At 36.8% G+C, this 23,364-nt stretch overlaps 1 protein-coding gene across 1 annotated transcript in view; it reads left to right on the top strand.

The window, feature by feature from the left end:
- LOC126278953 (xanthine dehydrogenase) overlaps nucleotides 1-23,364 on the top strand; it is a 224,379-nt gene that overhangs the window by 180,356 nt on the left and 20,659 nt on the right. Inside the window, exons 14-21 of the mRNA XM_049979232.1 lie at nucleotides 26-101; nucleotides 3,518-3,738; nucleotides 6,840-6,962; nucleotides 7,972-8,196; nucleotides 13,452-13,585; nucleotides 15,579-15,753; nucleotides 16,881-17,072; nucleotides 17,230-17,375. Of these exons, the coding sequence (XP_049835189.1) occupies nucleotides 26-101; nucleotides 3,518-3,738; nucleotides 6,840-6,962; nucleotides 7,972-8,196; nucleotides 13,452-13,585; nucleotides 15,579-15,753; nucleotides 16,881-17,072; nucleotides 17,230-17,375 (1,292 nt within the window). The remainder of the gene's footprint in view (nucleotides 1-25; nucleotides 102-3,517; nucleotides 3,739-6,839; nucleotides 6,963-7,971; nucleotides 8,197-13,451; nucleotides 13,586-15,578; nucleotides 15,754-16,880; nucleotides 17,073-17,229; nucleotides 17,376-23,364) is intronic.

Genomic DNA, 23,364 nt, shown 5'->3' with positions numbered 1-23,364 from the left:
AATTGCTTGCATTCAACATTTTCAGGTACCACCGGATCAGAGTGCATCAGATGCTGTTGGAAGGCCCCTTCCACATAAATCTGCATGCAAACAGGCTACTGGTGAGATAATTATTTGAAGATAAATTTAAATTGTCAAGAGATATAAATTTCTGCATGAAAACTTATTGAGGGGCAAAGCTGATCATTTTGCACTCTGGTCAGATTTGCACGAACAGAGAGATGATATTCACCTTATTTTACTTATTTAGGATAGATCTATATATATATCTTCTCTTTTTATTGCTCCAATTTTTCAATTCAAATGGAACAAAAATGTGCCTCAACAATTGTTACTATGTAGTTTATTTGCAGGAAGATAAATACAGAAGATAATAAAATGCATTAACAGCTCCTAGTAATCTGTTAATAAATAACATAGAAAAATAATGAAAATAATAATCATCTGCCATTCAACATATGTTGCTTGATATTTTCATGCATTACATATTTAGCTTTATCTATTCATGATGCTCTTGCATGTTTTCAAAAGTGATCTACCCATTTTCCATTACATCATCTGTATCTTTTATTACCTTTTGGAATCCAGAGAGTATTTCCTTGAGCTGTCTATCCCTATACAGTTAACTATATTATGTCCAACTCATATCCATTTCACTTTTATTATGGTCATAAAGTTGTTTAGTAAGCCTGGTCTTTTCCTTGACTCCTTGTTTGTTTTTGTCTTTCTTCTAATCATTCCATACATGTATTGTCTATTGTTTGCTGTACAACCATCAGTTTTTAAATGGTTCCCCTGCCCCCACCCCTCAAATTAAAAGCAAATAGCCCATTGCCATTAACAAAGCTGTTAATATACACTAACTGTAAACTCTCTTTTTGACAGACTTAGAAGGTTAGTTTTGAAACACCTACGCAGTTCGTTAAAAGCAGTCAAGCCTATTTCTTCCATTCTGTTGTCCTCAACTGCCCTAAATACTAAAGTCAACATGTGATTCTATGTCTTTATTGTTAATTTGTAATACAGTATTTTCTTTTCAACATGTTTGTTACACACTATTTTAATTTTATTACACCTGGTTTTGTGACCATCTTTCTAACTTACTATATTAAGCTCTTCCATTTGATGGAGTTTTCCTGCTCTAAAGAGAAACAATCCAGTGCCAACAGCAAATTGACATTTTTTTCCCAGATATGTTCCATTACTACACATCCTCCATAGTTTTGCCCATTTAAGGGTCTAAAAATGTCCTCTATGACTGTTGAAAACAGTTTTGGTGATATGAAAACTCTGTTTCAATTTTGCATTTTGTCAATATCCTTATGAAGTATAATGGGAACTGAAACAGTGACATGTAAATTCTCCAATATACTAACATTTATTGAACCAGCACCTTGTTCCTCATGGACTGCTAGTATAAACTTGGTTGAAACTGAGTCAGAACACTTATAAAAGTGGCATTCCATAAATTTCTTAAAGAGTTGTAAATGATTTGGGGTGCTGTATCAATTTCTAAAGCCAGCACATTCATTTGCCTGGTTAAAGATTATGGATAATTTTAATGAATAACTTGTGCTTTACACAGAGGAGTCTGTATTTTGCATGTCTTCTCTGTCCCATTTTTTGTGAAGTACAATAATTACAGCATTGATCTAGTTGTATGTAATAGCCTTTGTTTGCAGACATTCAGTATATAATTTTACATGTTCTTTTTGTATAACATTTTCAGCAGCTTTAATAATTTCTTCTGAAACCCAATGTTCCTAACACCTTTCCTCCCCTCTTTATAGATCTAATCTACAATTACTTCTGGACTGTCATTATTTTCTGCATAGCTATTTGTGTTCCTCAGTCATCTCTTGAACAAATAAGATCTCAAAAATTTTGTACATATTATGCAGGCCCATTACAATCAGTTTTTGTAAGCAAGTCTTGCACATGGTTAGTTTCTTATTTTAATGCCATCCATAACCGTTGGGGCAGAAAGCTAAAAGAGACACTCACAGTGAGAACATATCCACATTATGATTGTCGCGACTGAAATCTGCAGATAACTATGTAGCACTATAAAGCTGGTAACTCTTAATTCACAAATATGAGAGTAAACATATTCACTATGTAAAACTGATTGTGAGAGAAAATGTTCTCAAAGTGAAAATTTGAAAAGAATTACATAACTACTGGTGTATATTAGCTAGATATACAATAGAAACAGGATAGATGATGCCCACTTGAAGAGGTTAACTTCTGCATCACTAGTTTTAACTTTGAGAAGGCTTTCTCTCGAAATTGTTTTTATACTGTGAATATTTTTAATCTTATACTTGTGTTTTAAAAGTCACCAATGTACACACTTAACTGCACTGCAACCTTCAGTACCAACAAGCAGAGTGCGGATATGGTTGCATTGTGCATACCTCTCTTGCCTGGTTCAGTTGACAATTTACTATGTCACAGATTAAAGTGCATATAAATGTTAGTTTGATTTGTAATACAGTTTCATAGTATTTGAATATCCACTTTCTCTTTCTTTTCAAACAGAGACCTAATGATGACTTACTAGGAGGCTGCAACCAGATATCATACTATATATGTGAACCAAGGCTAAGAAATATAATAAGAGAATTTTATTACACAGTTGTCACTGTGTTCCCTTTAAGCAATACACTGAGTCTGTTTCAATACATTTCTTTATAAGCAGCATGTCTTTTGTATTCTGCCCCTGGTGTGTTCCTAGGAATCAGCTTACACAAGACTTATTTCACTTTCCCCAATGTTTTTCAACTTCCCATCACCCCTTCTGTTCTCTTTCTCCATATCTCTATAACACGGATATTTAAAACCATTAATTGTGTCCCCATATTTGAGTCGTTACCGGTCTGAAGTTGACATAGAATTTCTTCAAATTCCTGTAGTGAAAGTTGTGCTTTTGTTTGAACTGTTATTCTTGATAGATGGTGCTAAAGTGTGAAACATCTAAATAGATGCTTAAAAATCATTTTGTCAGGAGAAAATGGATTACAGTAAAGAAAAAAAGGTTGATAAGATGTACATGCATGAAGGAAGGAAGTGCTACTTCAAACTGATTGAGAAGGCACACTATACGGGAAAGGAATCAGATACATTGTGTCTCTTGATGTCCATATGTTTCACCCTTTGTCTCCACTGTTTTCCCCTTCTGAATAATAAATTTTTAAATATTCTTGAGGTTAGTTTAGCTGTTTTTCTGCATTTTTGTGTCTGTCATTCAGCAGATCATGTTTTCTTTTAGGTGAATGCTCCTATTCCATTACAGTTATTACTGACTTGTTTTTTTTCTTCTTTTTTTCAAACATTTTTATTAAATATTTTATGAACTACCACTAAGTGCCAGTACAATAATCCATACACAAAGTTCATTAAGCAGTATTTTCCAAGTGTTATTTATTTGTAAGTTTTTGAGGTTTGCATCAGTAAGGAATAAGTAACGCATTTCAAATCTTTAGATGTGCTGAAGCATAATTTTAATACTTTGCAGGTGAGGCTGTATATTGTGATGATATGCCACATCTTGAAGGAGAGCTGTACTTGGCACTTGTATTAAGTACTAGACCTCATGCACGAATAGTTTCCATCGATGAAAGTAAAGCTCTTGAAATTAAAGGAGTTCATGCATTTTTCTCAGCCAAAGATCTATCATCTCACCATAACATGTGGGGCCCTCAAGTGCATGATGAAAACATATTTGCAGATGGAAAGGTATAGTTTCTGCTACCTACAGTTAGCTTATCTGTATTTACAAGTATAATAAAAATGGTAGTCCCACATTATTAAGAGATAAGAAAAATGCTTACTCCTATTGAAGCAGGGGATGGGTAAGAGTTGGACAGCATCATTCAGCGATGGCTGGAAACTGTCCACTTGCCAAATAGATGATTATCCAAACATAAAATAGATGAATTTCTTTTGTTGCAACACTTCCCTTCAGTGTTCTGTCATGACTCTCCATTCCATTAACATATTTTTTGTTTCCTCCAACATATATGGTCCAGTCACAATATGGTCCAGTCACATTGATGTGATCACTAACTATATTTGGTCTCAATAAGCAATAACCACTCCAAGATGGCATGCGGCAGCATTTGAAGGGGGGGGGGGGGGGGGAGAAACTGAGCAGTCATTGTCATAATGGGGCAATGGAGCAAGTTATGTGATATCCAAAAGAGTATGATCATCCACTGAGTGGCGACAGGTGGCTTTTTCAGATGAACCATGTTTTATGCTCCAGTGGACGGATGGCCATTGGAGTGTACGGTGTGAAACATCTGGAAGCAAAGGGTCCATGTTGGAGGAGGAAACGTTATGGTTTGGGGAAGGCACAGTGAATCAACACAAGCATTCATCTATCCTTGGGGACCATGTCCACCCCAATATGCAGTTTGTTTCCCTCTGTATGATAGCATCTACCAGCAGGACAATGCAATGTGTCACACAGTTTGTAGTGTATATGCTTAGTTTGAAGAGCATCAGGATAAGTTTATTGTATGCCCCTGGCCGCCAAACTCCCCAGATTTAAAACTAATCGAGAATTGAGCTGTTCACACAATGGATACTCAGCTGATAAATGTAGTGTAGCTGGCCACAGCACTGGAGTTGGCATGTTTCCATATCGCCCTTGATACCTTTCAGAACCTGACTGACTTTTGTCGTGCATATCTCATGGTGCAAAAGGTGGCTATTCAGCCTCTTGACAGGTAGCAACATTAATGTGACTGGACAGTGTATAATTTTATATTCTTTTATTTATTAGTTGCTTCCTGATTCATTCCTGTTTCTCAGCAGTTCTTTAGCTTTGCTTCTCTATAATCATATTTCAGTGTCACTTGACTTGTTCTCCCTGACCTTATTAGTTCCTCTGGAATGAAAACCAGAATACTGTTGAAAGATAACTTTTTCACATTTCAGATATACCTTCTTGACTACAAATTTAAAATGAGGCACTCTTTAATTTGTCATTTTATAATCTCTACCTGCTCTCATCCTTCCGCAACTTCTCTTCTTCTGAGACAATTGTTGTGTTTAAGGAACATCTTATTGTCGAATTGCTGCTTGTATTAGCGAAATTAATTGTTTAGCCACTGGCACCAACAATATCATAGTTATAAAAGTTTAATTTTAGTGTGTTTATTGCTGTAGCTATTTATCATCTCTGTATCTAGGAGATACATTATTAAAGTGAAGAAATATATCACAAAAATTCAGTTCAACAAAGCTACTATAATGGAAATAATAATATATTTCTGCAATTACTAGCAGTCTTTGTAATCAGTCGCTATCTCTCTATCTGTCTCATTCCCTCCAGTCTTTTCAAAAGACTCCAGAATGAATTTTCGCTCTGTAGCAGTGTGTGTACTGATTTGAAACTTCTTGGCACATTAAAACTGTGTGCTGCACTGGGGCTCAATCCAGGGACCTTTGCCTTTCATGAGCAGGTACTCCACCAGTGGAACTGTCCGAGCATGATTCACAACCCACTCACACAATTTTACTTCTCCCAGCACCACATCTCCTATGTTGCAATCTTTGTAGAAGTTCTCCTTCATATCTTGTGGGACTAGCACTTATGGGGGGATGGATATTGTGGAAACATGGCTCATTCGGAGCCTGTCAGATTGTATCCAGAATGAATTTTCATTCTGCAGTAGAGTGTGTGCAGATTTATAACTACCAGGCAGATTAAAAATATGTGCCCGGCCAACTTGAACCTGCAACTTTTGCCTTTCAGGCTTGAAACTTCCAGGAAGCTTCCTTTAGAAAATGTTTGAGGAAATTGTCTATGACAGAGTACTGACTCATTTAACTGAGGAAATTGTCTCTCTCCATGGCTTTCACATGGGACTCTCAACAAACAAACAGTACTAGATCTCTGGAATGAAATCTTAACAGAGCTAACAAGAAACATTCTCCTTTTTTTCTGCATTTTGTGAACTTGCCAAAACGTTTGATTATATGGACAACAAAACACTTATTGGCAAACTAAAGTTTTATGGCATTAATGGCACCCCTCTTGCATCACAGATTCTAATCTTCATAATAGAAGTTTTCATTGATAGATTGCATCACAGACATGAAACTAACCACAAGATAAGGGAAGATAATGTGGAGTCTCACAAGAATCTGTACTGGGTCTATTTTTGTTCTTAACCTACATAAATGATCTCAAAGGAGTGTGTAATATCCCCCATAGGACTGTGCAGTACATCCAGTGCATTTTGAATTATCATAATTACTCACTATCTTTTAAGTATTACTTTTAATCTAATTATTTTCACAATTACAGTTTTTAAATCTATTTAAGTAATAATTATTACAGTGAAAATAACTGAAACTACATGAATGATTGAGCTAGGTGCATGCAAACAAGAAATTTTGTATTAATCAGGCTTCCACATGTTTCTTTTGTCAGAGAGAGAGAGAGAGAGAGAGAGAGAGAGAGAGAGAGAGAGAGAGAGAATGAAATATTTGTAGCCAATCTGCCAGTTATTAATGATGGTACACAGACCCACACCATCAAGTTTTTTCTTTTATCCATGACCATCATCATGTAATACATGAAATAAAGCAGTAGGCATAAAACACTCAGTTACAAATACAAGAACTGGAATCTCTCATACTGGAATATAGTTTTATACAGTATTCACTAATTCAGTGTAGCAACAGGAATAAAAACTATGTATTAAATGCATCACTTAATTTAATAAAAAAGTAGTCACAGCAGTATTGGCTTAACTGTTAATTTTTTAAGTTAAAAATGGATCTAGCAGACGTTTTATCAAACCGAAAAGATATAATTGTTTCAGGTTATTTGTCAAGGGCAGACAATAGGAGCCATTGTTGCAGATGATCAACTGACAGCTCAGCGAGCAGCAAAACTGGTCAAGGTTGAATATGAAGATCTGAAGCCAGTCGTTGTCACTATAGATGTAAGTAAAACTAACTTATTTCTATAGCCTTATAATATTACATGCACTGTAAACCATGTAGCATTGCACAAGCATGCATGCATATATGTGATACCCACCTTCTTCCCACCCGTATCCATGCACATACCCACATACTCACAAACAAATGAAAAGAAAACCTTGTTAATTCTGTGAATCAGATTTCTGTCATTCATCAAATAGTTATCATTGGAACAGGATTGATGGTTGGGTGGATGACAAGCTGAGCACAGAGTTATAATGTGTAACTAATGAAGAAGTGCACTCATACTGACAATACCAGTCACATGCATTCTGGTTGGAGTAGTAACAAAGAAAATACTGAACACTTATAGGAGAAAGGAAATTTAAATTTTTCCATTTGTAGCTTACCTCATTTATCTTGAGTGCTCACCGTTATTGGACATAATAAGTGAACTGTGAAGGGAAGAAGTGGAGGGTGGAAGTATCATGTACAGTCCATGTAACTGCAATGATCAATATGTCCCATCAGGGCCATTACCACACAATTAAATTTTATTGTAGAATTTTAGACTGTGTATAGTGTTGAGTTAAACATACTAACAAACAATATGTATGCTGATATTTTAGTGAATGTTTAACAATATTTTATACTGAAGTGCATCTACAGACCACACTCCCTCAACAGTCATACAGTTTCAGTGTCAACAAACACCACTGGACTCACTGTTAGTAGATTTATCAAATGATTTATAGAAACTTACCTACTTACTCAAACAGTTTTCTTTCGGATGCACCATGAAAGTCTATTCAGAATGATATATTAGTATGTCAATTTTGTAGAGCTTCTGTATTCAAGATTTTATTCAAAAGTTGAGGGTTTGATTACTCTGTGATAACTGCAAGTGTCATAGATAGTATGGAGAAAATGAGATCTATGTGTAACCAGTACCATTTGTGAGAAAGAGTTTTTGGTAACATGGTATTAGTAGTAGATTTACTGATGCAGCTTTTGTTGGAAACCTTTCAGGATGCAATAAGAGAGAAATCATTTTTTCCTGGATTCCCTGTATCCCTTACTGATGGAGATGTGGATGCTGCGATGGCTGCTGCAGATCATGTGGTGTCAGGAGAAGCCAGAACAGGAGCTCAAGAGCATTTTTATCTGGAAACACATGTTACTCTTGCCAGACCTAAAGGTGAAGACAGTGAAATGGAGATATTTACTAGCTGTCAGCATCCAACTGAAATTCAGGTATGTGGCATGGCCAAGTTGCACAAGGTTTGTGGCTTTTAATATCATAATTATATATGATCTAGGAATTATAAAGTGAATTAAGAAAAATGTAAACAAAATCAATGTTTCTGTCTGGTGTCAATGTTTTTGTATGACATTACTAGATAAACACTTTTCCAGTTAAATTTCATCAATCATTCCTTTGAAAATCACTCAAAATAATCACATCAAATAAGAACAAAAGGCAAACATTTGAATGAAAACAGAAGCTTCCTTACTTTCCAGAAAAATTACAACATATGCAAGTATCAACATGCAAAAAAGCATTTACTTTGTACCAGATACATACAAAACTTGTTGATTACATACACACGCACAGACACAACAGAAACCACAGGAAAATATAATGCAGTGTTATAGAGTATGCACTAATGTACATGTGCAGGTACTGGGACCAAACTCTATTGGCAGTGACATGCACGCACAAACAACCAAGGTTCCAACAATTTATTTTTAAAAAACTATAAACGTTTCTGCTCTTTCCTTGGAGTACAACAACACTTTGAGAATTTACTATTTTTCATGTACCATGAAACATTAACAGTAGCTTTTACTAAAATCAGTTCACTAAAATAGAGATTTAAAAAAACAACTTAGTTGAACTCTAATCTAATCCATTAAGCAAGAATACTTGTATAAAGAGCAGTCAAGATTGCCTTTCTAACAATACAAGTCAACTTAGCCATGTACAATTTATGATCAAGATTATTATGTTGACCAACAATATTTAAATTAAACCTCTTAATTAAGTAGCAACCCTTCACAGGAAATTTAAAAATCACTAAATTTTGAAACACCTTACATAAAGACTTAAACCATGTCAATATCCAATCCACTATAGCTGTCTTTTGCTGAATATAACTTCAGACTTTGATTTGGCAGCTGAAGCAGTTGGTATATGTTACTCTTGTGTATCCACCAACAAGAAATGGGGTCCACAGACATGTTCCTTACCACACAAAAAAATTTTCTTACTTCTACAAGTATCATATCCCACTAACTACTTCCACTGCAAAAACAGAACCAGGACAGCAGTGAAACTATAACATTTAAAGATCATAATTGCAGTCTAACAAAGCAGCATCCGTGCAGGGAGAATCCACAGACCAGTTGACCCTACATACACATATTACTCGTAAATGCCACCAATACTTTAAATGTGTAATGTGCCATGGAAATACAGAGTCACATTGAGTCCACTTATGATATGCATCTCTCTGGTGTGAGCCACACTGGTTACTCAATGCTGAACACTGATTATATATTTGATGGATGCTGTCTAGGTTCTATTCATTGGCAAACATGCCTAACACTTCCACCATTATGTGTGACTGTCACATTCCTTCCACAAGGAGAACTTGCACTCCATGTCACAGTCACTTATGGAACATTGGCTTATATGCCACCCATAATTAAAAAACAGTTTTTAGCATTTCTGTGCCACATAAATACATATTACATGTTTGATGAATGCTGTCTAGGTTCTACTCAATGGCTTACACTTCCACCATTATGTGTGACTGTCATATTCCTTCCACAAGGAGAACTTGCACACCATCTCACAGTCACTTATGGAACATGACTGCCTGGCCATCACAGTTGAGCATGCCCTCCATACTATCTGACTGCGTTGCTATAATGCATTTTCTGAATGAAGAATTATCACTTTGTCCTTTCACCAACATTTTTGAACATAGGCAACTCATATGCCATTACTGACTACACAGAGGGAACTGACTCTTCTCTCCTCACCAGATACATGCCTTTTTCCATCACATGATTGATGGACCTCTCTGCTTCAGTGATGCTGCTGCACAATGGTATCAACCCTTTGCACATACTCCCATCCTCAGTTGCCAATGAATGACCTTTGATCAAAATTTATGCTGGAACTTGGCTTAACCTGAGAGGTGAGTTGATCATTTTCAGGCCACTGGTGTTATAAATTTATGAAACTCAATGTGCTTGTCAAATCTGAGCAATACCTATTTGTAACTTTATCAACGTTTTTACTAAATGTTGATATTTCCTTACAAAAACCTGATCACCTATCTGGTATGGGTTTGCCCATTGCCCCAGTTGTAGTAGTGGGTCTCAAACATCCCTTTTTGCCCTTTTCAACTAAATAGCCAGGTGCTGTGGACTGATTTTTCTCTTGCAATAGGTCACTAATAGACAAGAGGTTTCTCACTGGGGTGAGAATCCTAAAGCTCAGCAGTAACTGCACAGAAGTAGACTTATGGCTATCATGTTTTGCCATGTTAAATGCAATCATCAACCAGGAGAGTATACAATCCCAGTTTTCCTGCTCCTTACTATAGTAGGCTGTCAGTGCTGTGCTCAAATTCTAGTTCACCCTTTCTGCATATGAACACTTGGGATAGTATGGAGTTGTGGTTCTGTGCCTATTGCCCATGCCTGTGCAAAAATTTTTAAATCTGTCTAAAGTAAAATGTGTTGCATTATCACTTACAATGTATTTCTGTGGCTGAGATATGCTAAAAACTGTTTTTTAATTATGGGCGGCAGCTTGTGTTGTTGCTGGTTTGGTGGGGTGGTGCCTAGTGAAACTGGTGAACACATCAATATGGGTTAATATGTATTGGTGTCTCTTTTTAGATACTGGCAAAGGTCCCACGAAATCAATGAAAAATGTTTGGAAATGATGATCAATTGATGTAGGCTCCAAGCACCCCACCTTGGTGTTTTGTGTATGGACAAAGCACAGATCTTACAACTATGTACTGATTTTAACTTCACTCTCTATCCCCTTCTAAATGAATTATATCAGATTGTCAGTCTAGTTTTAAAGACCCACAATTATCCACTCACTGGGGAGTCATCAAAATAGTTAAATAAAAGCATAGCCAGTAGAAGAGAAGGTGTGGTGATGCCCCTAGTTCTCTGGAACCACACATGAACTGATTCATTCATGAACTTTATGTCAGGTAATGAACATTATGTGGATATAATTAACTTACCTTGATGGACATCAGTTGTCAGCTAGTTTATACAGTTTCCAGCTAGCCTTGTAAGTTTTTACAGGCTTCAGCTCCTTCCAAATTTGGTTAACACTCACAAAAAACTGGCATTTCATACAGTGAAGAATCAGCTTAGAAATTTAAGTATTTCAACACTAATGTGATCCAAACTTTTTTAAATATTTATGGAAAGTGTCGCCCCACAAACTGTCTTCATGAAGTTTTACTGTGATGATATTTTTCATCTGGAAAAGAATATTGAAGATGCCTTTTGATGGGTGCATGAGCAATGTCTTTCCTCCAGAAGAACTGTAATCTCTAATAGACACCAATAAACAGAATAGCATGTCAGATGAATTCCCATTTGGAAGGCACAAACACATTAGGGATTTTGTGATTGTTCTTGCTTGATGCTCCATGTAACCTGCCAGATGATAAACTAAACATTCTTTTTCTGAGGGGCTTTCAATACACACTGACAGAAGTCCTGCATCAGGTTGAGCCTCTGTGAAGTTATTTGGAACACACAGCATTTTGAACTATGTCTTCTGGTTCCAGAATTCTGTCTATGTTCTTTTGCTGTAAATCTCTAGCTAACATCCACATCTGACTTATATATGAGGTCAAAGAAAATTCACATATATGTTAGCAGTTTCTACCAGAAGACAATGAAAGTTTAACAAGGATGTAAACATGCTGTAACATGTGCAAGCTCAGAAAGTGTAATACTGACAGATAACCATTGCAATTCAGGGACCTTTTGACACTGAAATGATGTTCAAATTGAAATTTTGCTGGCAGTTCATAGTGGAACTCTCTTTTCTAAAAGTATTCATCTATTCCTAAGGTACTTTCAATGGTTACTCTTAGAGACACTATGTTGTTCATACATCTAGTGAATGATTCAACTCATTCACTGCCTCCAAATCCTGTCACTTCCCTGAAGCATTTAATTCCATTGGCTACTGAGTTACTGAATAACTGCAGAGCTAATGCTATGTCCATTTGTTAAAATGATATCATATCCAAGTAGGTCGAATTTAACTTCTGACAAATTTTTAATGTTTTGAATTCCGGGGAATTATCTTGTTCATAAGCTATTCTATAAAAATGGTAGTTGATGATTTCATAAATGAAAAACACCTCATCTTTATCACAAAAATTATTTCTTACACATTTTATTGCATCAACAGCATCCCAAAGTATGCCACTAATTCCTAGACATTGTTGGACCTTTTCATTCGGTTGACTGCCATCAGAAGTGAATGCAATAATTGTTGTACTCACTGTCTCGAGATGGATAATTTCATGAATCAACATCTGAGAGATGATGTCCCTAAGCAGAGGAACAAACATAGACACCAGGGCACGATTTGCAAGTTTATTTCTACAACCCACTGCAGTACATTCTCCTGAATTGACCAAAGCATCAACTTTCGGCAATGTGTTACTAAAATGCAGCTACCCTTGGTGCTTAACTTCATCAAAAATCTGCACATCTAGTGTCTTTTTTCATCCCATTCTTCCCAAAATAATTCTTAATTGCTTCCACAGCATGCATGTTGATTCCATATGAGTATCTGAGACCCTTTAATAAATTTTGGATATGTGTTTCAGAAGGAAGTGGCAACAATCCATGCTTCAGACAATGACTGTACTCTTTGGGCAACTTCATTTTAAAAACACTGAACATAGCAACTCATACACCACTACTCAGCCAACATAGTAGAGAGAGAGAACGATATCCAGAAGTAACTAACTCCTCTCTCCTCACCATAGACAATCCTTTTCCCATCACATGACTATTCAATTTGTCTACTTCAATGATGCTACTGCACATTGTTGCCAACCTTTGGCAAACTATTGTAGCACTGCAAGAAAGTTACTGGAAAAATGACCTAGACAAACTTTCAGAAAAGAGAGGACATGTAGTACCAAAAACAAATAAAAGACGTGTGTAACAATTTTCTCTTGCATGAACTGGAGTACTGAAGTCACCATTTCCTATTTTGAGCACTGGATATCTTTTTTTTGTACCTTACTACTTTATATCTCTCTCCAGCTTCTGATAAAGGAAGTGGTATTAAAGCGCTTACAGCTAAAGATAAGCAATTTTTTGTTTGTATTTTTTAGTCCTGTTCTATGCCATTCCTGATTTATCCAGTGTAAGGAAACATGAAACATTTTATGTCACATATTGTTAATGGCAAATATTCTCTTACATAATTTTAGAAACTGGTTGCTGAGATGCTTGGCATACCATTTAACCGTGTAGTGTGCCGTGTCAAAAGGATTGGTGGAGGCTTTGGAGGAAAAGAATCCCGGTCATCACTTGTAGCTCTCCCAGTTGCATTTGCAGCTTACAAGTAAGTATTAAAGAGTTCTTCTTCTTTGCTATTATGACTGAGACATTAGCTATGTGCTGGATTTTAGGTGTTTTATCTCAGATTTTTTTTTAAATTCCAAAGCTAGTTGGCAGTGGTGATTTATCATTAATGCACTATCAAGCAACTTAAATATAAATACTGTGGTTTAGGTCCTCTAAATATAATGAAATTCATTTTAATCTTTGATAGGGAATGATTTTGGTGAAAATTTGTACTGTTTCATAAGTTAGTGTTTGTAATATCCTCAAAAATCTTTAAAATTGATAATGGGACCATTTGCAGGAAACCAGTCAGTGGAACCTTTAAGAACATTGTTTATCATTCCTTTTGTTTCTATATGTCTGCATTCTTTTGGTTAGACAGACATTAACCATTGGCTGGCCAGACCACAAATGCCATAAAACTTCAATTTATGTAGAAGAGCACTTTGATTCCCAGCCAAATTCCTTAGATAGGTTGGAGAAAATACCAAGCAGCACTATTTTATTATTTAATGCTTGTTAAATTTGATGCGTGAACATGTAAATGACTTTATCAATAGACTAACTCTTCTGCTGATTGCATTATTGTGAAGCCAAGTGCTAGCCCTAGCTAGGCGACAGACAACATAGGGAATTTGTTCAAAGATTTGGTATAGAGGATAAGATTATTATAGTAGGTGGAGCAGGAAACAGCCTGGCTAAGGACAGTAATTATCGCATTAGGGGTGATCTGGAAGAGATAGATGTAGCAACCACACATACAAATGTAAATTTTGTGAAGTTCTTACAGCACCACAACTAGTCCTGTGTTAACACTGCTTGAGCATATGAACACTGAGTGGAGTGGGCTTCTGTTGACTGAATTGAAATCTCATCTGAATTCAGTGCCCAGCTTACACTTGAATGGGAGAAGTAGAAAGCTGTAATGAAAATGTAGTGACAAATGAATGTTTGTGCCAGACCCAGATTTCGTGTTTATAGTGAACTGCCACATCAACAATATGAGCATGTCTCCAGGTCTGGCTCAAATTTTTATTGCTGTTGATGATACCAGCTTGGAATTCCAAACACTACTACCAAAGGCTCTTTCACAGGTTATGTGTAATTAACACCACTGGGAGAAGGAGTAGGTGGAAAATCATTGATTACAAAATGAATTAAATGTACTGAAATGAAACAAATGGGTCAATGGGAATAAAATCAGTGAAGTTGCAAAGACATGAAATGATGTCAGTGCATATCATTTAGATATTCCAAATGTGCGGTGCAATAAATCTGGTATTGGATTCTTCTTACCCTCCATTGTGAAGGTGGTAGCTAGCACTGTTCAACTGTTGTCAGGTTTTTTTACTTTTAGAATTCTACGCCATCATCTAGTAAACCAAATACATTCTTATGACAATTTTATGAAAATAATAGATTGCTACTCACCATATAGTGCAGATGTAGAGTCACACAGGTGCAACAGCAAGATGGCTATGAAAGTAAGCTTTTGGCCAAATGGCCCAAGATTGCTTGGAGTGGTTGACTTTGCTTTAATGGGAGAATTTTCAGAAAGTGTACCTCATCTTTAGTGGAGATTTCATATAGAACTCTAGTGTGACTCATTCTTCAGTACTGTTTGAGTGTTTGTGATACCCACCAGATTGAATTAAAGGAAGGTATCGAGGAAATTCAGAGGCATGCAGCTAGGTTTGTTGCTGGCAAGTTTGATACTTCTAGAATATGGGTTGTGAAATGGATTAAGCACACAACTGCTTACCATGATTGTGTTCCTGTTTAAATTTTACAGACATCGTATCTCACAACTATCATGCCATTCCTAGTCCAACTCACTCCTCCCCCCCCCCCCCCCCCCACTTCACCTCCTCTTCTGATGAAGAAATGTTATTAACATTATTCTTGAAATATTATAGTGACAAAAGAATAAATTAAAATAAGTGGTAGATTAATGACAAATGAACTAAAATACAGTATTGTTATCTGTACAGATTAAACAGACCAGTGAGATGCATGCTGGATCGAGATGAAGACATGATTACCTCAGGGCAGAGACATCCTTTCTATGCAAAATACAAAGCTGGTTTTACAAAGGAAGGGAAAATAACAGCTCTTGATGTACAGCTATTCAGCAATGCAGGCTGCACAATAGATTTATCAGGACCTGTAAGTAATAGCAAGTCAATAGCATATAAATACCTGACTTACTTTAATCACAAGTCACAATGATAAGAGCTTTCATCTGCAATTTAAATACTTGAACGTGCTGTTCCTAAGTATCATAAACTGCTTTTATGGTCACATGAAATATATTCCTTTGCACTCATACTAATACATTACTATCATGTTCTCTATGAATTTTTATTTTTGATATTCACTACTCCTTTCTTTTCTGCGGTGTCCCATTTTGCTTAACTTTTAAACTGTTCTTTTCATTAACACTTAAATCTTATCTGGTCATTCCTTGTATATCTATTACTGGAGTAACTTATTGTTGTTTTTGCAACTTTGTCAATTTTTTACAATTATTACTTTTTTCATGTTTGTTCTTTAAGAAGACTTTTTTGCTCTAACTATATCACTATATCATCACCACTACCTATGTTTCAACAGGAATGTCCTGATTTATTTGCGGTAATTTTGCAGACAGTTTTATCTATTTGTTAGAAATACTTTATCTAAGTTGCCATCTACACTTACTAAAATCAAATAATCATACTCTTGAAGTATGTATGTATTTTAAGCATTATGTGCAATTTTTTGCCTGAAATGAATTAATTTTTATCAGTGTATATGGAAAACAAGTGGAAATCCCTCCATATGGAACGAAACTACCTCTTTAACAACTGAGTTAAAATTTGTCATTTATCAGTTACTAGGAAAAAGTCAATAATAGCAAGTGGGCCTACTTTCAGAACTCTGGAGCTGTGAATTATGATGAAGTAGAAGACTGGCAGATAAGATGAATTAAAATGATCCCTAGTGCATTTTTAATGAGAGCAAAATCATAATATTGCAAAGGAACTCTAAAATTTATGTATACCTGTGAGTTGCCTCATGGGTGGTCTCTGTTGGAACTTGAAGTAAATTTAGTGTAAAAGTGGCAGGAGGAAAACATCAGCAAGGATTTTGACATCTCATTTCGTTTATATACTTGTGTCATACTAATCATGAGGAAATTAAACACATTTTTGACAAAAAACATTTTGTCTATGTGTTCTGGTTTTTTCTTTGTATGTGTCAGATGTCCAGCATTGGGAAAAAATCTGAAGCATTAATGTGCGCTGTTTCAGGTAATGGAAAGAGCTATGCTACATATAGAAAATTCCTATAAGATACCAAATCTCCGTGTCTCTGGCACAGTTTGTAGGACAAATCTTCCATCCAATACAGCATTCCGTGGCTTTGGAGGACCACAAGCAATGTTTTTTGGAGAAACTATGATTAGACATGTGGCACACTTTCTGAAGAAGGATCCTCTTGAGGTAAAAATGAAGACCAGAATTAAAATTAAAATGTTAATGTGTCATCTTTCACTTTGATGACATTTATTTGAAACTTCTTGAGTGTGAGGAAATTTAATGTGGCAATTTATTTTGAGGTATAAATTAAGAAAATAACCAAGCAATTTTAAAATTTCAGGTATGTGCCATGAATTTGTATAATGAAGGAGAACAAACACACTTCTCTATGAAAATTGAGAACTGCACCATAAGGAGATGTTGGGATGAGTGCATACAGAGAGCTGATTATGCAAATAGGAAGAGACAGGTGGAGATGTTCAATAGGTATATTTAACATTAGTTTATTGAAATAGTTATAATAAGTTTAAAATGAGAAATATAGCTTACTTGTCCAGCTTTATGTGAATCTCTGTGAGTGATATGATATGATAGTCCCTCTGAAAGCTTAGAAAAAATGTTAAAGACTGCTTTTTAAAAAATTGCCTTCACATTTTCTCCCAAATACTTGGTGAAGCTTCTATGAATCTCTCTGACAAGGCATCATGACTGGTTCACAGGATATTTTCTGGGGCACAGTATCATACACACAGGTAGTTTCTCTCACTTTAGGTAAAGAAACAAATCACATATGACCAAACCTAACAATGGAAAATCCAGGATGGAATATAACAATATTATGAAAATGGTAGTTGGTACTCACCATGTAGTGGAGATGCTGAGTCACAGATATAAAAGAATTTAAAAAAAATAACTGTCACAAAATAAGCTGTTGGCCAATAAGGCCTTTGTCAAAAATAGGCAAAACACACACACACACACACACACACACACACACACACACACACACACACACACACACGACTGCAGTCTCTGGCAGCTAAAGGCCTATGTCTGAAATAGACAACAGTTACATACACCTTAGCTGCCAGTGACTGCGGTCGTGTGTGTGTGTGTGTGTGTGTGTGTGTGTATGTGTATGCATCTGTTGCCTATTTTTGACAAAGGCCTTGTTGGCCAAAAGATTATTTTGTGACATTCTTTTTCTTGTGCCTATCTGCAACTCAGAATGGTGAGTAGCAATTATCCTTTTCATAATGTCATTATATGAATAAATCTGGGATTTAAAATGGATGTGGCTGCATTTAGATAGAGGATGATGCAAAAAATAGTTGTGATTTGATCATTCTGTTTGCATTAATATTGTCAAATTGTTTACATAATTTAAATGTATTTTATGTACCCATCATCTGTATCCTAAAATGGTCTAAACAAAACTAAACAAACAATATTCCTTGCAAGCAACTTCTCTGGTTTCATCTAAATAGCTTTGCAAAACTTGTTGGGTTCCATTACTTTTCTGCCATTTACAACTGTGATTGTGTTGATGCATCCACATGTTAACTTACAGTGAAGAAAGTAAGTTGTTAAAAAAATGTTTTGCACCACCTACAGATCTATGGACCCATATGCTCAGGTTGAAGGGGAACAGTGAATGAATGAATGAATAAGTCTTATGGGGAAAAAACACCATATTGAAATAAAAACAAAACAATAACCAAAATAAAAGCAATCTTTTAGAAGAGTACACATTTGAAATGAAAATCTGCAGTGGGGTAACATTCTGAGTGGCCCAAGCATGCTCAGTTTGGTTGTTACCAGTAGGTACTGTAATCTTTCCATTTGGTTAATTGGTTAGCTTTACGTTCCATGGATCATTTTGCACAATAAATCGCAATTAGGTTGAACAAGTCCTCTTTCATTTGCATCACAAACTGCAAAACAAATATGGATGCTTGACACTTGTAGGGAGACAAGAGCAGCAGTTTTCAAATGTGGCACCAGCCCTTATGCCACCTGACATCACTCAGACCCATAGCAGGCGGGAGCTGCAATGGGCTGCCCAACTCAGCTGCATCATTTTGGCCTTCTCTGATTGGTGCCACTGAATGCAATCATATACAGGGTGGAGAAAAATTGTGTCATGAAATTTTAACCCTGGATAGCTGATGCCAATAAGAACCGAAATGACTAATGTTGTGTAGGTCAACAAAGCATAATTTTTAAACTATGGAAACTTGGCATCACATGCTCCAGTTGGCTGTGGGATTGCCCTGTTGCCGTATTCTCTGGACAATGCATGACTGCAAATGCTTTTCCTGCTGGTGATCTTGATTTATCCAAGGTGGCCTGCATGCATAGCGTGCCAGCCTTCCACCCTGGGGGCAAATCTGCCGGGGTCCCGACACATCCATTGTAGTTTCATGATAAGACTTACTGGGAAGAAACTCAATAGCTGTTAGTTCATATACAGACAGTCTTTTACAAATTGTGTTGACACTGAAAAGGACCTTTTTTGTAGCTAGGACAATATTTACTAAAAGCAGGTGGTCAAACTGGCAACCTTCTGATGCGACAAAGTTTGGCAATGTCAGTGTTTTCCAAAACTCTTTCAAAGATTCCTGGCATTGCCCTGATGTGATTGGCAGCATGATGAATGTGGTCCATTAATTCCTCTTCATTTCTGGGTGGTTCACATCTGGGTGGGTGAATAGAACCTTGAAGAATCTTCACAATAATGCCAGTGGCATAAGGTCTGGTGACTGTGAGGGGCATTTCCTATGAGCACCTCTGCCAATTGCCCAGCCATTGAAGAGTTCATTTAAATATATACCCCATCATGCTTCAACCACATGCAGAGCTGTATGTCCAGGGGAATGTCTTCCAGTAGGCCGGGTAGAATTTCTTGCAAAAATTGAAGGTAATTTGTCCTGCTAAGCTGAGGAGGAAGACGGTCTGGCTCAATCAAATGGTCACCCACAATGCTTGCCCAGATATTGAGCGAAAATTGTTCCTGGTGTCCGTGGATGTATGTGATGTGAGGATTCCCCTTTCCCAGTAATGAACATTGTTGTAAAGGTCAACCCAATGGGAGGTGCCCTCATCAGTAAACAGCACAATGGTGGGGAAGTGGGGATCTTGTGCAACACATCACAGAAACCACTGCAAAACACTAGCCTGTGTTCATATTCTGCCACAGGATTTAGGTCTTGGACAGGGTGGAAACTAAATGGATGCTGGCCATTGTCCCTAAAAACCTCCCAGACTAACTGATGAGTGGCTCCCATGGTGTGTGCAACTGCTCGAGTACTTGTCGCAGGTGCTTCCTCAAGGCACTTCCAGCATCACCATGATATCCCACTAACAAGCCTATTGTGCCAAGTTGCCGGTGAATTGCTGTAAATGTTTGCAGCTGTGGGTGGGGTCTTGCTGGGTACCATTCCTCATACAACTGTTGAGCTTCATGTGTGTTAGCGTCAGCTAGTCCATAAACAAAAACTATATTTTGTTGTTTTTCAAACGAATACTGTGCCACCATGCTTACTGTAGGACTAAATCGTAGGTGATGTGTGTGTGTGTGTGCTCGAAAGCAAAGCTTACGTGTGAATGCCTCTGGTGTGAGGTGTAAACAAATAGCAAGACTCATTCGACACATATGTGTATCACATTGGGGCAGTGACGGGGCAAGGGGCGTTTGTATGTGTGAACTGACAGCCATAGCACTGCCAGTCAAATGACAAACGGCAACAGGGCAATCCTACGAACAAACGGAGTGTGTGGCATCAAGTTTCCATAGTTTAAAAATGGCGTGTTGTCAACCTACACAACATTAGTAATCTTGGTTCCTACTGGCATCAACTATCCAGACTTAATATTTCATGACACAATTTTTAATCCACCCTGTATAAGCAGAATCCACCCTGTATAAGCAGAAAACTGTGACAGATCTGGCAGTCAGATGCTTTTACTCCTAACAAAACTGGTAGAGATAGCCATCAGAAGAAAATGAGAATATTTTACTCACATCACAAATTAATTTGTAAATATGGCTCATTGTTGAACATTGATCATTTTGAACATTGATCATTTTGAAAGATGAATCCACCACTGAAATGCTGGCTGAAGGTAATAAAATTAGGTTGGAAAATCCTGTTCTGATACTGTACAGCCCACAAATTACTCTCAATAGTGATGAGAAGCACCTGCATCTGTACATGATACCAGCCTCTATACATGGCATACGCCTCTCCCTGATGAACTTCCATGGTTGCATGCCTCACACCCTCCTGCAGTGATCATTTGGCATCAGACAAATCCTGCACTCATCAGTGAAGAAACACAATACCACTGATCCAACTTCCATTCCCGATATTCCATTAGCTACCCTTTGCAATTTATAAAAGACTTTCCTTCCAGAAACTTCAGTAGTGGGCTGAAAGCTTACATTTACCCTGAGAAAAGTAAATGTTTATATCTTTAAATTTCAAAATGTTTAGTCAGCTTCATTATGATTTCTGATTATGCATAATTTAGAGACATTGTAGATGAAGCTACCTTTGTATGTTATTTTTTAGGTCTGAAGTTGATCATAGCTGACCACACTTAATTACCTGTTTAATACAGTATCAAAATACATCTTGACTGAAGGCACCAATTAAATACAATGCTGTTGCTGTTATCCTCACTCTGAAGACTGATCTGATGCATCTCTCTATGCTAGTATATCCTGTAAAGCCTTTTTATTTCTACATATCTGTTACAGACTATGTCTACTTGAAGCTGCTTGCTGTGGTCTAGCCTTGGTCTTCCTCTACAGTTTTTACTGCTCTTCATCTCTCATGATTACAAAATTAACTATTTATGCTATAAAGCTTTTTTCTCTCTAATAAAATGCAGTGCTCCTTCATTAGTTATGCAATATCAGAATTCTGTTGTGACCCCACATTTTAAAAGTTTCTTTTCTCCCCTTCTCTGTAGTGTTTACTGCCCACATTGCATTTCCATATGATGGTACAATCCAGACAAATATTTTCAGAGGAGACTTTTGATCACTTATATTTACATTCAGCAAAAACAAATCACTCTTTTTCAGAAATGTTTTTCTTGCTTTACAAGTTGTGATAAATACATAACAAGATTTCACAGTGATCCTGGATACAATTGTTTTGTTATAAATCCACCAATGTATCACAGAAATGTTTATTAAACTGGTAATTAAATTTGGTGAGCTATGACCAACTGCAGACCAACATACAGAGATGTACAATGTCTCTAAATTACATAAAATACAGAATCAGAAATCATAATTAGCAAACATGAGGTAGTGAATATGATGGAAAGGATAGTGAATATGATGGAAAGGGCGTCTTAGGCAGTGGAGAGCCAAGATGGAAAATAGAAGGCAGTAGAAAACTGAGGAAATGTTAGACATTGTACTGGAGTGGAAATGTAGAAGGGAGAGAAAAGGAAATGAGAGTTTTTGTTAGAGATGGTTTAAAATACCAGGTACAGAGAATAAGTGACAGGATAATGACAAAGGGAAGAAGTATGGGGGTTGTCCAGGTATATGCCACCTAGGTGTGCTGTATAACTAAAGACGAACTACAAAAGCAGTTGAATGGACAAAGGATAATAGTCATGCAAGACTAGAATGCACAAGTGGGGAGTGAAAGACAAGGGTATGGAAATGTACTGGGAACAGAAGGATGGAGAAGTAGAAATGGAGGAAGAAAAATATTGCTAGAATTCTGCAAGAGAAATGGTTTAGTGATAGGTGACTCCTGCTTTTGGAAGAAAGAGAGCCACAAAGCAGTGTAGTAGTACAGCAATCTTTGGTGGATTGCATGCTCTATGATTGGAAAAGGAAGAGGACTGTAATGGATATAAAAGTACTACCATCTGTGAGGTAATGGATATTAGCCACCAGCCACTGGTGGTGAGTATGAGAACCATGAAGGAATGGAAGAAGACATAGAAATAGGAAAGGATAATTAGAATACAGAAACTGAAGGAAACAGAAATCAAAGAAGATCAGGTTAAGGGAAAGGTTACCAAAGGATGAACCAAAAACAGGAGAAGAGGAATGCAGACAATTTAAAAGTGCTGTAGTAGAAGCTGCAGTAGCTGTATGCAGAAGGACAAGTGGCAGAAAATGGCGGAAGAAGACACCATAATGGAATGAAAGAGTCAATGAGGTAATAGGAGGGAAGAACAGGGCCTTCAGACTGTGATTCCAAGAAAGGACCAGATTAACAAGAGCAGATTATAAAAAGAAGAGGAAAGAGGCAAATAAGACAGTGGTTGAGGAGAGAAGAAACTGGAGCAAAGAATGGACAGAATGGTGGAGGATGATAGCAGAGGAAGTAATAAATTACTCCATAGAATGGTCAAAAGTAAGAGGAGAGGTTTGAGAGAATATGTATGAAAAGATCCTGGAGAGCCTACAATAATATACAACGCAACACAAAAATAAATG

The sequence above is a fragment of the Schistocerca gregaria genome, chromosome 6, assembly GCF_023897955.1.
Source record: "Schistocerca gregaria isolate iqSchGreg1 chromosome 6, iqSchGreg1.2, whole genome shotgun sequence".
NCBI lineage: Eukaryota > Metazoa > Arthropoda > Insecta > Orthoptera > Acrididae > Schistocerca > Schistocerca gregaria.
This window is presented reverse-complemented; position numbering and strand designations above follow the sequence as displayed.